General features: G+C 37.8%; 2 protein-coding genes and 1 long non-coding RNA gene across 5 annotated transcripts; all 3 read right to left on the bottom strand.

The window, feature by feature from the left end:
• Positions 1-178: 178 nt before the first annotated feature.
• LOC103718560 (F-box protein SKIP31-like) lies at positions 179-6,358 on the bottom strand. Of its 2 annotated transcripts, none has more exons than XM_008807446.6 (9): positions 6,167-6,358; positions 5,896-6,063; positions 5,729-5,802; positions 5,553-5,628; positions 2,516-2,626; positions 2,144-2,318; positions 1,932-2,056; positions 797-857; positions 179-549 (listed from the first exon to the last, which is right to left on the bottom strand). In XM_008807446.6, the coding sequence occupies exons 1-9, from the start codon at positions 6,245-6,247 to the stop codon at positions 479-481; spliced, it is 942 nt and encodes a 313-aa protein (XP_008805668.1). In that variant the 5' UTR covers positions 6,248-6,358; the 3' UTR covers positions 179-478. The 2 variants fall into 2 exon arrangements, with proteins under 2 accessions (XP_008805668.1, XP_008805666.1); XM_008807444.6 differs by having other exon boundaries at positions 5,896-6,066; positions 6,167-6,357.
• A 2,281-nt stretch (positions 6,359-8,639) lies between these two features.
• Positions 8,640-10,386, bottom strand: LOC149768064 (uncharacterized). The gene is made up of 3 exons (XR_016399861.1): positions 10,248-10,386; positions 10,015-10,095; positions 8,640-8,768 (listed from the first exon to the last, which is right to left on the bottom strand). It is a non-coding gene; the product is annotated as an uncharacterized LOC149768064 (long non-coding RNA).
• Positions 10,387-10,451: 65 nt separating this feature from the next.
• Positions 10,452-15,471, bottom strand: LOC103718563 (protein TRI1-like). Of its 2 annotated transcripts, XM_039123653.3 has the most exons (3): positions 15,098-15,471; positions 10,971-11,088; positions 10,452-10,768 (listed from the first exon to the last, which is right to left on the bottom strand). In XM_039123653.3, the coding sequence occupies exons 1-3, from the start codon at positions 15,329-15,331 to the stop codon at positions 10,758-10,760; spliced, it is 363 nt and encodes a 120-aa protein (XP_038979581.3). In that variant the 5' UTR covers positions 15,332-15,471; the 3' UTR covers positions 10,452-10,757. The 2 variants fall into 2 exon arrangements, with proteins under 2 accessions (XP_038979581.3, XP_008805671.1); XM_008807449.6 differs by lacking the exon at positions 10,971-11,088 and having other exon boundaries at positions 15,098-15,451.
• Between the last annotated feature and the right edge of the window lie 1,140 nt (positions 15,472-16,611).

A 16,611-nucleotide genomic window follows, 5' to 3' on the forward strand; every position in this document is an offset into this window, starting at 1 on the left:
CAGTGTAATTTCTCGCTTCAGAATAGATTAGGTCAGATTACCACCGAAGAAACCTGCTTGCATTAGGTATGCTTAATTTTTGACAGATATGCCGATGGTACTATAATTGATCCTAAAAATATTTACATAACAAGGCCCCAGTGCTTCTGCAGTTAAGATTAACTAAAAACTAGCAGTATGCACATGCAAATAATATTAGATAATGAAAACAAGTGCTATCTTTCATGCTTTAACGACTGATGCTTGAGGATTCTACAAGGCATTCTATGCAATCATCCCACCTGGTAACAGCAATTATCATCAAGCCGCTGATTTGAAGAAACACTTTGGAAGAGAGGCTTAGCTTAAATGGACTCATAAATTTGCTATATACTGGATGGTCCTGTCACAATGATATTCTATGCTTTTATCTCACTTTGCAACCTCGTCATAAAAATTGATTGCTGCAATGATCAGGAAAGCAGGGATTCATAATATTTCAGCAAAACCTTAATGCCTTTTCAAGTTCCTTCTCATCAGCACAGTTGTAACCCAACAAATAGGCTCGTGCTGTCAAAAAAGACCCAAAAGAAAAAAAAAACATGAGACATGAATGCCCACAGATCGTTATATTTTTTTATGAAGCATTAGAAGAAAAAACTGTGCTTTGCTTTTGCCACAAAACGCTATGCAGCTCAACTAGTCATTATTAAGATTTTAAGCTATATATATATATATATATATATATATATATATATATATATATATATATGTATGTATGTATATATAATAAAAAAAAAGAGAGTTGAACTCGTACCAAAACGTCCAGATCCCATAAAAGGCTCTGCTTCATCTGTAACACCACCTAGTTGCTGCTCCTGAAATTTGAAGAAACTGAAGGTCAGCAAAGAGCAATTATATGATAAGATTGGACTTTAGAGAGAATGAAAGCTAGTAAGCCTTGACCCAGCGACATGTTGTTGGCTTTATAGACTTTTCACCTTTTCCACATATTAAGTACCATACCATCAGCTAGTAAGTTTGGAGGATAGGGTTTTAATTCCTATAAGACCTAATACAGCAAGCTGTTCAAAAAAAGAATATTGAATTTGTTTGTTGGTTGAAATATATTAGATTAAAATAACTCAAGATGGAATCACGAGACATGGTCTCTTTGCAGTTTTAGACTCACTAGACAAACCAGTTGCAAAGCAATTTGGGTCCTGCTACATAGATCTCACTCAATAGTAATAGGATGCTGCAGGTTGGAGTGTTAGTGACAAAATGATATTGTGCCACTACAAAAGATAGCACATGGCGCAACTTCCAAGTCCAAATGTGCGCATATATACATGCACATTACTTTCATCATTTTTCATCACTTAGAATCAATTAGTTTTCGAGACTAACATCAGATATAAAAACTTTAAAATTATGTGTAAGGGACATGTTGGTAAATATTTAGATGTCTTAACATTCATGATACTTGAAGAGGAAGGTCCAATTCAAAGAATAAAGGTACCACGCATAAGTTAGATAGGTCGAGGTTTAAAAAAAGAAAAAATTCCTAGCGTAAAAGAGTAGGCCAGGAGGGTTATTGAAATACAATTTTCGAGGTATCCCATTTTACATAAAAAGAGTAAAAGGGGACAAGCAACTAGTGAGGTGTTGTCAGACTATCTTAACAAGCTTTCTAAGCACGGTCCATGTATTGAAGACCTAGATTAGTTAAACATTGGTTGAGAAGTCTAAAGTCATTAGATCGTGCTTAAAGTGTCCCTATCCACCATGCAGATCTGATTTTTGTAACATAAATATGGGTAATTACTGACTTATCGTTCAGGAGGACTACAAAATTTTATCAAAAGTATTATATACACACACATTCATACATGTATTTATACATACATACATACATGTGTATGAAAAAGTATGATATGTTCCCAACTTACAATGTCTGAAGGATCTGCTTCCTCATCAGGAGAGAGCCATCTATCAAAACAATGACCAGAAATGGTGCAGACCAGAAGCCCACTAGATTGATCAAGGACAGCTTCTCTGCAAGGATCATCACAAACTGCAGATGCAAAAAAAAACAAAAAACAAAACCAAATTTAGCCATGGACGTCATTCTTTAGTGATGTCATAGAGGGGAGTGACCTACCATGCACACGACCAGTCTTCTCACAAATAAAAGCATCTCCGATTTGGGAGTACAAGCATGTGTTTCCCGAACATGCATGGCCTGCCACTGCTTCATCAGTTAAGCCTCTGCTGCTTTTCCAAATAGACACTTGATCAGCCACCGTTCTATCAAGTATTACTTGATCATCATTGACCTTCACAATTTCAAGGCTACAATTAGTTCTTTTAATTAAACCCAACCTCTAACGACGGGATGGCAATCTCTATAACTGGACCAAACCAGTTGGAGAGAGGTACAAAGCCATAGATTAATATTCGTATTCACAAGCAAAATAACAATGAGATCTCTGAAACATGAAAAAAACATAAATAACAGTTAGTGTATTTTTACTTGTGACAGAAGAGGTGCTTGACTTCTCTTTGCTGCCTGCATTTGTATATAGTACTCCTTAAACTCTGCCGGAGTGTTTCTCACAAATTCAACCATATCCTCTTTATCACGCTGGCCAAAAAAAAAGAAGGTAAAAAGATCAGCAGTGCTGTTTAGTGAATGCAGTGATTTATAATAACAGAAAACAAATGTTTCCATTGATACTCTAATAATATCTTCCACAATTGACTTATCCATTACTAGATTGTATAATAAAATTGAATATATTTGACCAGACAATCCTCCATCTTCATCATAACTAAGCAAAATAGACAAGTTCATAAATCTCTTACATTCTTTTTACAGTGTGTGTGGAATTTTTGCTATTACAAGTGTGGGAATTTCATTTTGAAAAGCAAATGTAGAAGTAGGCTTTTCCACCTCATAAGCATAGTTGAACTTGATGAGAATATGATATTTTACATGAATCCAAAAGGAAAAAAAAAAGAGTTAATGCATTTTTGGGCAACTAATGAAAGCACCTCGCTGACTTAGTGCCCCTAGTCCTATCACATGATTAGGCAAGACATTACTTGTTTGAGTATGGTAGGGGCTTTAACAATTAACTGTCATTTCCAAGTAGTCAATCCATATAAGCGTTAAGTTTAAAAGGATCTACCTCTGTGCTGAAAGGTTGAAGGGATCCCAGTCTTTGGTTGCAAAACTTGAGCTTATAGTTCCTAGAATTAATTTGGTCTATCTAAAGAGAAACAAAAAAAGAAGTTATGTTTGATTGATTATTTAATGCAATTTAGTTTTAGAGGTCTTTAGATGCTCGACTATGATATCCATGGGGCATCCTGAATTTGGACCAGCAACATACTTAACACAGTTTGTTGAAGGGAGCACTCTTATATAAGCAGATATTCTAGTGGATAAAGGACCTAGACTGATGGATTTTTATGTTGCCTAACAATTTTTTTCCTCTCAAGAATTAGTAGAGAACAAACGTAAATAGTTTTCTCCTTTGCCTTCTTCACTTTGCCGACAAGATCATTAAAATTCACTTCAGAGTATATGCTTTCACTATACTTACGATGATGTTGTCCCTATATCTACTAGATTTTCAAAATTTGAGTCACCCCAAGTAGTCTTCGCCAAACCGACTTGAACCTGGTGGTTCGGTCAATACCAAACCAACTCGACAGCAAATCAGGACAGTTCAATTAATCAGGCCGATTCAGTTTATAACCACCCTCTTAGTTCGATGGTTCGATTGTTTGAGATCTTTTAAGAGTGTTCTTGTTTGCTCTCTCCTCGTTGGATGCTCGCTTGATCACTCTCTTTCCTCTCTCTTCAATATCATGATGTTGTCGGCCGCTCTCGAGGTAAGCCGCCCCCTCCCTCTCTCCATCAAATGCTCGCTCACTCTCTCTCTCTCTCCCCACCTCTTCAAATGTTGCGACACCATCGACCGCCTATGAGGTAAGCCTCCACCTCTTCCCCCTCCCCTCTCCACCGAACACTCGCTTGATCTCCCCCCTTTTCGGTGCCACAACGGCATCAACCACCCTCGAGGTAAGCCTCTTTCCCTCTCTCTCTCTCCCCCCCCCCCCCTCCCTCCTCTCTCTCTTTTTCCTTCTCTTCCCTCTCCCTCCTCATGATCCAATATGCCCTGACTTGGTAGGTACATACTGATACCGTACTAAACCAGTCACCAGTTAATACGAGCTCTGATACCAGTCTGGTAGATCTCGACCCCAAGCTTCTATGTATTGTAAAAAAAGAAGTGAAGAAAAGATCCTCTAACAACCATCATGGAGTACATGGGGGAAAAATCACTTTTTCTTTATATTTCAAAGTCAGATCTTTATAAAACAAGCTTATGTAGTCTATTTATTTCTCATACATCCTTTGTTACAAGACTAAATGGTGGTGTGTAGTACACAATGATGCTTTGCGAGTCATCAAATGATCCACTATATAACCAAAGGGTATAAAAAATCATTCCAAAAGCAATCTCGTCTTGCATTTAACCTTCTTGATTTCATTTTATCATTGGTGCAGTGGTCCACTTAGATATTACAGATGCAATCTATTTTCTAATTTATCTATATTTTGTGTTGTTGCAACATAAGTTTGATATACTATGGCATCTTAAGAACCAGCAATCCTAACATAGCACAGAGCATCAGTAGGGGAGCTCAAGCCCTTGTGTCAATCATCCAAAGCAACCAACATTCACGTATCCAACTTTATCATAGCCAAAAATTGCTAGGGCTCCAACATCATCTTGATCAACCAAAATTTAAGGATCATGGACTCAATGTTCTTTGATATCTTTCACCAAATCTGAACTAAAATTAAATCAGCTCGAGATAAGGCCCGAGAAAAACCTGATTGCACCCAATAAAGTGTTTTTCCAACATCTAGTTCTCATACACCGAACATCTGAAGCACTTCTTGCACATGAAAATAATTATTCCTCAATGGTTTTTCAAGTTTATTGATTTCTTAAAGTAACACTAAGCACATACCTAGGATGGTTTTCAAGTTTACTGATTTCTTTCCCTCTTCCTCAATTTTTCTCCCTAAACTTCCTCCTTCCTCCCTTGCAACCTACATTATTATTTTATTCTGCTAGGTCTCCACTGTTTACGGTAAAGCTGCTTCTTAGTCCCTATAAGATTTGCACTAGAATGACAGATTTTTCCTTTAAGGACAAAACTATAAAAGAAAAGGACTTTACATACCATAGGCTCCATCATGTATCTCAAAGAGATAGCAATGCCATGTCACACCCATAACTTAGAATTTAATGCCTTCATTTGTGAATGTATAAGAACATCTGACACTAAAGTAAAATGGGAGCTGGCATCAATAAAATATTCCTACAGAATTATTAAAAAGTCGGAAGATTATAAGTTCCACCAAGTACCCTAATGCCTTGAAACAAAGTAACTCTGCTTCATACCAGAAATTATTTGATCATGTAGACTATATTCTAGCAAACAATACAAAATCCATTCTTGCATACAGGGATATCTGAACAGCAAACCTGGATATAAAGCTTCTTCCAAGCACATGCTCGCAACTTCCCATTAGGAGGAGCCAGTCCCCATCGCATGCAATACCTGCAATTGAAAATAAATAATTAAACAAAAAAGATTGTTTTTCCCTTTTCTTCTTCAAATAAGAACGCTTGAGCATAAAAGGGAGGAGTTTTTTGCTCACAGGCGGCGCCAGAGGCTCTCATCGGACGCCGCAAAGTTCATGAACTTACAGACCATAGAACACGCGATGAGATCCTGCCATCGCACCCAAACCCCATCATTAGATAAAACCAAACCCCCGTCCAAAATTCCGCTCAAACTGGGAATTTCTTTCTAATAAGCACCTACCTCGGAAGAGAGAAACTTGAAGACGTGGTGGAAAAGCTCGGGCGGTATCCTGCCGAAGACGCCGCTCTCGATCGGCCTGGGCAGCGGAGGCCTGCTTCGGCCACCCTGCAGCGAGCTCTCCCCCTCGATCCGCGTCCTCTTCGACGGCCTCCCCGCTGCTGTCTCCTCCTGCTGAGATCCATCCATCCATCAATTCCATAATCATAAAGAAACCCTAACCCTAATCCAAACCCTGTAATCGCGAGGAGGTGGAGAGAAGACCGGGACGGACCTGGTCGGGGACGCCGGAAAGGATCTCGGATTCAAGGAAGTGGGCGAGCACTTCGTCTTCGTCGTCGTCGGGACCCACCATGATCGGAGCAAGCCCTCCGATCGGGGCGAAGAGGGATCGCGCGGCGCGCTAGAGAGAGAGAGAGGGCAAAGAGAGTCGTAAACCCGGGGGCGAGGGTGAGACGAGGGTGTGCGGTGAGAATACCGCCCCGTCGCGTGCGTCGCTCGTGGCAGCAAGGCGGCAACGCTGATACGCTTTGGTGGCGCGCTGCGTACAGGAAATTTTCAATCATACACCGTTCATCCACTAGATCGTCCTTTGTGATTTGTGATTCTTTCATTATTATTTTGAAAAAGTGAATATTAATTACTGATAGAAGTCTTTGCACATCCTTTCCATTGCAAAAGAGATATTTGATCTTGATCTTATAGCATAGAAAGAGACAAATGCGGCTATTGGAGCCAATTAGGGTAGGTTTTTGGCGGGTAAATATTATAGTAAAATTGGTGACCAACTTATCTATATTCACGTGCTTTTCTAGATGGATAAGTTATTTTTTCTTGAGTAATATTTATTTATAAAATAAAAAGAAATTCTTACCCATCTAGAAGATGGAAAAGTCATTTTTCCATCAGTCTTTAAAATACTTTTTTTATTCCTAAATACTCTTCATCCTAATATTTATATTATTTTATATTATATATTTATTATTATAAATATATATAGGATATTATAGAAAATATAGATGAATCATAGCAACTTACCTAGAAAAGTAGTAATATAAAAAAACATGGATAATAACTTCTGGAGCCCCTTTCTAATACATAAAAGAGCATGCATAAACTATTTTCCGTCTAAATGTTACCTTAAAAATACTTATGCAAAAAAATACAAATTTCTAGATAAGTTTTATAACTCTTAAAGAACAAACCCTTAATGTTAAATGCTAGCACCTCTATGTGCTTCGTAAAGGAAGGCAAAAACTACCTCTTTATGTTTTAGATTTTGACTAATGTTTAACACATACGATGATGCACACAAAAAATATATTATTGTTAATTTTTTATTAATATATTTAAACTATTTTTAAATAATAAAAATATTTTTTTTTCATGGACTTCTTTCATAAAACATTGGTTGGATAGCCTTTCGCTTACAACACTCTAACTAAACATTTAATCCTTATTTTTTCTTAAATGTTATTACAAGAAATTGTTGAACCAATGATGGATGGTCCAAAGTTTCTATTAGCATATATGGAATCTACAGATTATGCTCTTGAAAGACCAAAGCTAATATATATAAAATAAAAAAATGGATAAGTTTTTAGTTACTTAGCAAAAGCAGTCTATATATTTGGTTATATAGAACAGCATGAGTGCTATAGACATGCAAAATCACTATAATTTGTAGGATGAATTTTTGTCATGTTAAAATATTTCAAGAAAACTATGAAAATATATCTTATAAAGTTTCACTAAGTATCGTAACACTTAAGTTCCAAGAAAAGTCAAATGAAGTGGAGTATTGATAAATTGTTGTGCATACAAAGTGTGTATCATTTCTATGATAATTATCTATGTGGACTTATTATATATTTGTATTTTAATCTTTTGATCATTTATGGGAATGGATGAAATAATTTTTTTTATATTTTACTTTATAAGTTCTGTTTGTTTCTTCTATTTTTGTTTCTTCTATTTTATCGTTAAATATGCATAAACACATAATATATAGATACATGCATAGATATTGTTGTGGTTGAAATTTGGCCTGAGGGTGACCATGTCGGAAGAAGCCGAGGAGACACCGATCGGGATGGAGAAAGAAGGCCACCTCCTACGCTCCGGGGTACCTGCACAAAGCCTTAGTCGGAAATTCCGGCGAAGGCCATCGAATTCCGGCGAAGGTCCTTCGATGGCTAAGTTAGCCGAGCTTTTTGGAGAGTTTCTGAACGCCTTCGATGGCCTCTTGTAGCTCAAAATAGCTTATCTTGGCTTACCGAGGGCCTTTCCCTACGTCCTTTTTATAGGGTAAGGGTCTCAGCCGTTACCTGAAATTTCGAGTTGATTCGTGATCAACTGGCTATCAATTGGAGGCGGCATACAGCACGGAGATCCATCCTGCGAGCAGAGAATTCGAAAGATATCTTTCCGGATCTATTTTGAGGGTCCGCCATGTCATTCCAAACGGAAGTGGTCGAGGGAGCTCTTAAATGCGTCGTGTGCACACTCACTTCGAAGCATTACCTGGTGGTATGCGAGGGGCAAGTCATCAATGTCTTGCCTCCCAAGGCAGCTGTCATAATAACCGGCCTTTAACACCAACTTCTGGATCTGCCATGTGGCACGATCTGGCCGCTCGGTGGGATCTTCGATGGGATCAAGGTAGATAGGGCCGAGGTTGGCTCAACCTCCCTCTTGAGGTCGACTCGGCCTTTGGCAGAGCCAAAGTTTGCCTGGCTCTTGGCGGGGCCGAGGTCTACTTGACCTCTAGCTGAGGTCGGCTCAGCTTTTGGCGGGCTGAGATCGGCCTGGCTCTAAGGTCTGCTCAGCCGAAATTAGGCAACTTCATGCTGGAGTAGGACGATCCATTTTGCCTCCTATCAGATATAAATATACAAATATGTGTAAGAGTTTATATTTATATATGTACATATATGCGTATGTGTGTGTATATATATATATATATATATATGTGTGTGTGAGTGTGTGTATACAAAACATATAAATCCATGTATGTATGTCTGTGTGTAGAGAGAGAGAGTTAAGAGACTCTCAAGAGGATAGCTTAAATGGTAATTTTACTTTCAAAATCAATGATAGATCATTCAAATCGAAGATCCAAACTATTAAACATGATAATACAGTATAAAAAGTATGTAAAACCATAATATATATTTTAATAGTCTCTAATATATACATCAAGATGGGGCAAAACTGAATAATATCAATTATATTAATACATTAAAATATATGACATAGCATATAAATTTGAAATCCACTTTACAATCTATGATAAAAGATTGGTAGATTTAAATTCACTAGATTTTGATGACTAGAACATTGTAAAATATAGTATCCTCTTATTAAAATCATCCATTTCGATATCTACTTGATAATTAGGTTAAGAACCCCTGAAAATATATGAAGGCTGGTTTCTAGATTTTTTTTTCAATAATACAAATCATGTTGCATCTTGAATTTAGAAGTTGGTTGGATTATCATTGACGGGAAAGACCGAAAGACTATCTTAGTTATCCTATTGAGAGCATATTAGACATCGTATATAGAGAGATATGGACTTGCTTTGCACATAAGGAGCAGCTATCTACTTGTGTACAAAATTAATAATAAAGCATCCATACTAAATTGTTGATTATAACCTATACTATTAAAAATGCCAAGGAACCAAAATCACATATATTGATAGCCTCTAACATATACATCAAACTAATTCCAAAATAAAAGATTAAAATTATACGAGACCATATTTTATTATGATCTAAGCATTAAATTCTTTTTGATTTTCAATCTGATTATGATCAATAAGATAGGATCTCCTCTATCATTTATTTTAGTGCTTTAACAATATGAAAACCATCCATTTTTTTATCTTTATAATGTTAGGTTAGAGACTTCCATAACATGCAATATTTGGTTTATAGACATTTTTGATTTTGGACTCAAAAGGAATAGATACATTTTTCTCTCCATCTCAAGAGGATCATCGCTTATCCTCTATAAATACACGTATACATGCATATAGAGTAGAAAAGCTCTTGAGACCACAAAAATATAAGCCCTAATAGTATCATTATCATGGAGACATTTCAAAACCTGTAGTACCTTTGGGGCTGGTAACACGCACAGAAGCTTGTGAATATAACTATACAAGTTGGAAACAGCTCCCCAAAACTCTACCAATGGCTGACAAAAAAGATAAGCACTTGTCAAAATTGATAGCTTAGAGCTACTGACAGAATTTTCATCACAAAATCCAATCTAATGCATGTATATAACTAAAAATGCAGACAATGCTGTATCTTTTTTCTCAAGAAACTCCATCTCAGGCGGTTCACCTGACTATTCTGGCATGAAGCCATCAGACAGCTTTCCTGATTCGCCTGTAAAATCCCAATGCTTGGTTTGGTTGTTCCATGCTGACACCCTGTTTACCATCCACCATTTCCCCTCCAAGTGTAGAGTGCAACGGTGACGATCTAAGCTAGGTGGTGCAACATGATACACCATCCAAAGAAATTTGCTGTGCAAGTATAGCAATATAAACCAAAGTTGGAATCATAATATTTAGACAGAGAAAAGACACACATAAGATGCCAAATTTGTACATAAATGGTAGTGAATTCAACTAAATCCTGGTTACAAGAAGTCCAAATTTTATAAGACCGCATTGACTGTTGGAACGGCCTGGACATAGATCACAAAAGAACAACTACACATTGTTTCTGATAGTTCAGCTAGATTTCAGAAAATGGGGGGCAATCAATTTTGCAATCTCCAACATCCCCACTTTGTCTCTCCCATCAAATATGATCTTCAGTTTCTCATCACAGTGAATCTCCCTTTTGTTAGTTGGGTTCTGCAATTGAAAAATGCATCTGATTAATGCATGATTAATTAAAAGTATTTAATTCAAATCATATTGAACACATACTACATAAGTGCTTCAGACCAGATATAACCAATTTATTTCAGGGGAAAAAGCCAAAGCCTCCAACCCAGACGACCAAATACTAGTGGTCCCATTCATCACTATTAGCTTTCCACGAATTAATGCTCACCCCTTGAATCCATTCCTACTGGCCAAGTTTTCAATCTAAGGTGCCATGCAGGGTCCATGCAGGGTGCTGCACCAACTTCAAAATCTCTCCGGAATCTCACTACTCCAAAGGTAGCGTGCTTAAAGATTGTAAGCAGTAAACAAGCGGCAAGCAGCCATGTAGCGCCCCCAAGGGTGTCCAGGAGTCGAAGCAGCCATTAGATTACAAAATTTTAAAAAATAAATATAAGGAGGCATTTAAATAATAATCATATCACATATCTAATAAAATCTAGTAAGTCAGCAGGACGCACCAAGCAACATTCAATAATCAATACTAGTTCATACATCTACCTCACCTTCAATATTCAAATATGAGGCACATGCATGATCTGTCTAGGCATGCAGGTTCCTTAAGACATTAATAAAGCATTTCCAGGCTCAAATTTCTGCATTCTTCTTCTCCCAACCTGTTTCACTCCCACACCCACTCCAACTTGAATAACTTCACTGTGGTTTCTAATCAAATTAGGAAAGAAATTTATGAATAGGTTCTTCTAATATATGGGATGCATGAAGTGCTGCTTGAGAATAAGTCTATAAAAAAAACAATGCCACACATACCCCAAATTTGACTTCCATCAAGGCCAAGGACTGTTGCTTTCAATAATTTTTACAAAATTGAAAAGCCAATCATGTGCTTACAAACATGCTAACCTAATGTAAGAAACCAGAAGCATAACAAATAAAATAAGTCATGGATTATGTCAAATCTTCATCAACACGCATTATGAAGTTTTAGCAAAGAAGTTCAGAAAAAAAGAAAAAAGTGAAAGAATATCGTATTGCAAAATAATCTATATGACAATTGTTGTTACAGCTGTTAAACATCATACCATGTCATATCTGCAGATTATCACAACCAACAAACCTAACACCATTTATTTAAGTTGAGATTTAAAAGTCTGATTAGCTCAAGCTTTATCAGTATAAGTCCATAGTTCACAACCAAATTTTGGTCAGGTCCACATTTCCTATTCACAAAAAAAATTGCATACCTCATTCAATTGCATCCTCTTAATTTTATAGCATACGATCATATCATCTCATTATATTCTCCTTAAAAATTAATTGATTCTATTCTCAACATTCTATGAAATTCATTTCACAATATTCAGCTCTAAAAAAGAGCACTAACCTCATACTCATTTTATTCCATAACGAAAAAGAGGAGGAAACATGCAATGACACAAATTGATGAATCAATATAGATAAAAATGACAACCCAAACCAAAGCAAAACTTCAGATTTATTCCTAAAAGACTGCCAAAAACAACTACTTATATATAGAATATAAATTTGACAATTCTAAAACAATTATGATGATTGAGTCAAGACAAAATGCAAAGTGCAAGTGTATGAAAGTATAAATATAAGTAATATATGAGTAGTAGATATAATCATGGATTGCCATCCCAACCGGACAGTTCAGCCCGTATTGAACCGAACTGACAGTAAGTCAGAACGGTTCACAAGGTCGGTTCGGTTCATAGGTGTTAGGCCCCTTTCCCCATGCCGTTCACAAGACTGCCTTTGATTCAAGGCTTGGACGATCGACACCCCCCACGTGGTTCGCAGGTTTTCTTCAATGGTTCAGTTCACAGTGTTGTTATTATTAATAACCCTTCCCCCAACCCCACTCGTGATTCAACAATCGATGCTTCGAGAGCCTTTGGAGCTCTATCTCTCTCCCCCCCTCTTAGTCCGCAGCTGGCCGACATCAGCAACGACCTTCCTCACATTGACGTCTCCTCCACCCACTCGACTAGTGAGTTTCTCTCCATCTCCGTCTGTCTCTCAATCTTTCTCTCCCTCTCTCTCCTCTCCTCCCTCTCCCCATCTCCGACCTTGGTTTCATATGATTCAGGTTATAGTGAGGGTTTTCTCTCCCTCCCTCCCTCTCCCTCCCTCTCTCTATCTTTTCCTCTCTCTCTCGTCCCTCTTTGGCTCTCCCTGTTTCGACACACCCTGGAATAGCACGATGCAATCCCATGCCATGTTGAATCGATTGTTAGCCGATATGCCCTTTGGTATCAGCTTGTTGAACCTTGAATATAGCCATTTTCTTCAGAAACAAAAAAAAATAGTAAGAAATTCTAGATATACAATCCATTATATCTGCAAGCACAAACTCCTCAACCAAACAACATACCAGACAAGCAAAATGTGGACATTAAAAGAAGTAACTCATACCAAAAACATGCAGTCTACCAATGTTTAAAAGAATTACATCGACAAAAGAGGTGAAGAGTACAAGTGGAAAATAAAATAAGAACAACGGGTATGGTTCATCCTAAGATGGTATAGAAATGGAAATCAGATGGACAAAATGGTAAAATCACATATAGGGGCCTAATGACAACTGAATATCAATTTATGCCCCAAATCTAATTACAAATTTGCAATACACATCTCTATGCACGTGGAAAACAAAACTCTCATTCGTTTTCCTAAAGAGGAAGCTTGTTTCACTTAAAATTCCTCCTAAGTTGCAAAGTGATACAGTTTAGTCTTTTTTATGAATCTTTCCTTGTCTCATCTTTTGAAAAGCTAACTATAAATAGTCAATCTTCAAGAAGTAATTATTCTCTGTAGTGTCAGATAGGTGAGACTGGGAAAACTACATTGTGAAATTAATATATAAAACCATACTTCACCTGATGAATGCAAAAAACTAATTCCCTTTTCTAAAACATCACTAGCTAAAATCGTACTCATGAGTTGCCATACCGCTTGTTACCGATGTATATTGACCATACCGTACCATATCAGTATGGAATCGGTATGTAGCACAGGAGGTGTACCGAATATCGATATGCCACACCGACTCCCATTCTGAGCATACGGACACAATAACATGATGGTACTGGTACAGAATCCGATATCAAAATAGTGAACCTCGATCTTACTGGTATTATTATCAAGATAAAACTTAAATGTGTTAACAAACTGACAAGTTAACCTTGAGGTAACTTTAACCAAGTTACTAGAATACTATAAAAGAATCATGTAATTAAGTGGGTGATAATATTTGTTTTTGTTCTTTGTACAGCCATTTATCCATTTTAATGAAAGAAAGTTGGGATGCTTGTATACTTGAATTTAGTTAATAACACACAAAGTGAAATAGCACCCTTCACACAAGGTTCAAATATCAATGTAACATAATTCATCTAATCATTATTTGTATCAGTATTCATATTTTCTGAATAAAATGGATGCAATGTATTTACCAATATCTGATCTGTTCCCAATGCTACCTGATCATCCATCTATCAAATCCCCTTTTCCCCACCAATATTTGCCACCATGACAAGAATTTAAAGTTGGCACTAAAGCAGAGGTGGATGTTAGAAACAACAGGTTGGTCAAGGTCTCTTGTCCTCAGGATACCACAAAAACCTCCACTTTAAGATTCCAATGAGCGAGATGGTCCTAATATCTAAAAAGATGTCCACATATCTCATAGAAAAGCTCAGAATGACACAGGCCGAAGACCTCACCCATCACACATCACCTTATGAACGAATTAAATCTTGCTATGTTCTTCTCACGCAATTTCACCTCCATTAACAATATGAAGCTTCAAAAGATGAAATCTTTAAGTTTCATTGACATACTGAAACTCAGGTTATTTTGCATTCTCTCTCTCTCTCTCTCTCTCTCTCTCTCTCTCGTATTCTTTTTCTTCTTCAAAGTTAAATCGCTAACATATAGGAGAAACTAGCATCCGATGGTCACCCAGAAATTTGGTAACCCAAATCAATCAAGTCATACACAATCAAGCAAACTAAAAATAGAAAAAAGACAGCTAAAAATAGAATCATGTCCACAATTTCAATATGACTTTTTGATGTCATCCGCCACTCTGTTCATAGTGTACCAAGAAACGTGACAACGTATGACCTGATTAGATCTTCCAAACAGTACAAAAAGCACGGCATTTTAGCGATTTTAGTTCACAAACATATTGCCTAGGATGCAAGGCCAGAATCAAGAAATAAGAAATAAAACAGCAAGAAAGATGTTGGATAAAAACCCTAACAAAGGAGGGAAAAGGACGAGAGAGAGGGAAGCGGAGTAGAGTACCTGGAGCTGGTTGAGCTTGATGTGATCCCATATCTTCTTGACGGCCTCGGCACGGGAGATCTCCGGGGCGCCGACGAACTTCCTCATGGCCGGGGAGACAGGCAGCGGCTTCAGGATGCCCGTGGTGTTCCTGGGCTTCGCCGCCGACGTGCCCGCCGAAGGGGCGGCCGCCGCCTTCGTCCCGGCCCTGGCCGCCCCCATCAGAGCCCGGCAACCTCCAAAAACCCTAGACATCGCTCCTCCTCGCGAACGACAGAATCGAGGCAAAATGATGAGAGAAGCGGGACAAGGGTTTCCTGCCGACGCGGAGTTTAAATAAAGGAATCCGAATGGACGAATCCGATGTTTTGGTGCCCGGAGGCATTATGGGCGGTGGTTGGGCTTTGGTAGGGTTTTTCTCTTCGGTGTTTATAATTTTTAACCTACCCTTTCTTCGGCTCGAGTCTGGTCTTGTCGGGTCCGGGCCAATTTTTTTTTATTATTTTAATTTTTATACAACGGCGACACGGCGTCTCACACTGTATGCATATAAGTGTACTCGTAAGAGTTAAAAAAGCAAAAGTCGACCAAGAGGCAAGACAGCAGACTTTGTGCCCTCCCAACGAAATCCTTAGTGGATCGTCTGTTCGCCTTTCAATAGATATATATAGTCTGAAAAAATCGCAAGCCCACCCACAGTCTAACATATATCCCACAAAAACGAATGCCTATCCGAATATCTGTGATTGTCAGCACTCTCCTAAATTTAGTCAATCCTGAATTTAGACAATCTCCATGGCTACATCGCCCTCAAGCTGAATATAGATCGCCCTTGGGACCAATTTGTCAAAGATAATGCCCTCTCATGCAGCTCTCAACTTCGACTACTGTCTGACTCATCGAAGATGCACCATCCCCCGGCTGCAATAAGCCTAAACTCATGATTCCTGATCACAAAGCCCATTCCACTTCTATCTCTGTCGTCAGCAATACTGCCATTAGAGTTAATCTCGAGGAAAATCAAGGGGTGGGAGCTCTCAAAAGACTAGAATGGTCTGGGCCATTCTTCGTAGGCTATTTATTAGCCCGTGAAGTTATTACTGAATGGTGATTTTACAATAACCCAAATCAAAACTGATAACAAATGTAGTGTATTAATCAGTAATTTGTATAGAAAAAATTAAGTTACGATCAACATGAATAATTATTTTAAATCATACCTGGAATTTTGGAGAACTAGATCACACAAAGCCTTCCTGGCCAAAATTTAAGGAGGGCATGATGGAATGCAAGTGAATAATATTGATAATTGATGATTTTATCAACTCAACTAGTTAGAAATTTTTCCAACATGTTCCATTATAGTAGAGTCTCGGAGTCAAGCACGTATTAGACCCGAAATGTGAACATGGATGGAAGTTCAAAAGGCGCAGTGCTACAAGCCTACGTACCGCATGAAGTGTATCCATAGTCTGAAGATATTTATGCTTTTCTACTATCTCTGGTGTTTCATACTCAAGATATTCTGAAGATAT

This window comes from Phoenix dactylifera, chromosome 3 (genome assembly GCF_051530095.1).
Source record: "Phoenix dactylifera cultivar Ajwa chromosome 3, Ajwa_hap1_PhDact_Kaust_v1.1, whole genome shotgun sequence".
Taxonomy (NCBI): Eukaryota; Viridiplantae; Streptophyta; class Magnoliopsida; order Arecales; family Arecaceae; genus Phoenix; species Phoenix dactylifera.

Bases quoted from the DNA above. Each gene is read 5' to 3' on its own strand.
- LOC103718560 (XM_008807444.6), bottom strand. From the start codon at position 6,247: ATGGTGGGTCCCGACGACGACGAAGACGAAGTGCTCGCCCACTTCCTT. The intron at 2,319-2,515 runs GTAAAAATACAC...GAAATTGTGAAG, and splicing joins AAGCACCTCTTCTGTCACAA to GTCAATGATGATCAAGTAAT. The intron at 2,057-2,143 runs GTAGGTCACTCC...TTGCATCTGCAG, and splicing joins GAAGACTGGTCGTGTGCATG to TTTGTGATGATCCTTGCAGA.
- LOC103718563 (XM_039123653.3), bottom strand. From the start codon at position 15,331: ATGTCTAGGGTTTTTGGAGGTTGCCGGGCTCTGATGGGGGCGGCCAGG. The intron at 11,089-15,097 runs GTACTCTACTCC...ACAATCTTTAAG, and splicing joins TCAAGCTCAACCAGCTCCAG to CACGCTACCTTTGGAGTAGT.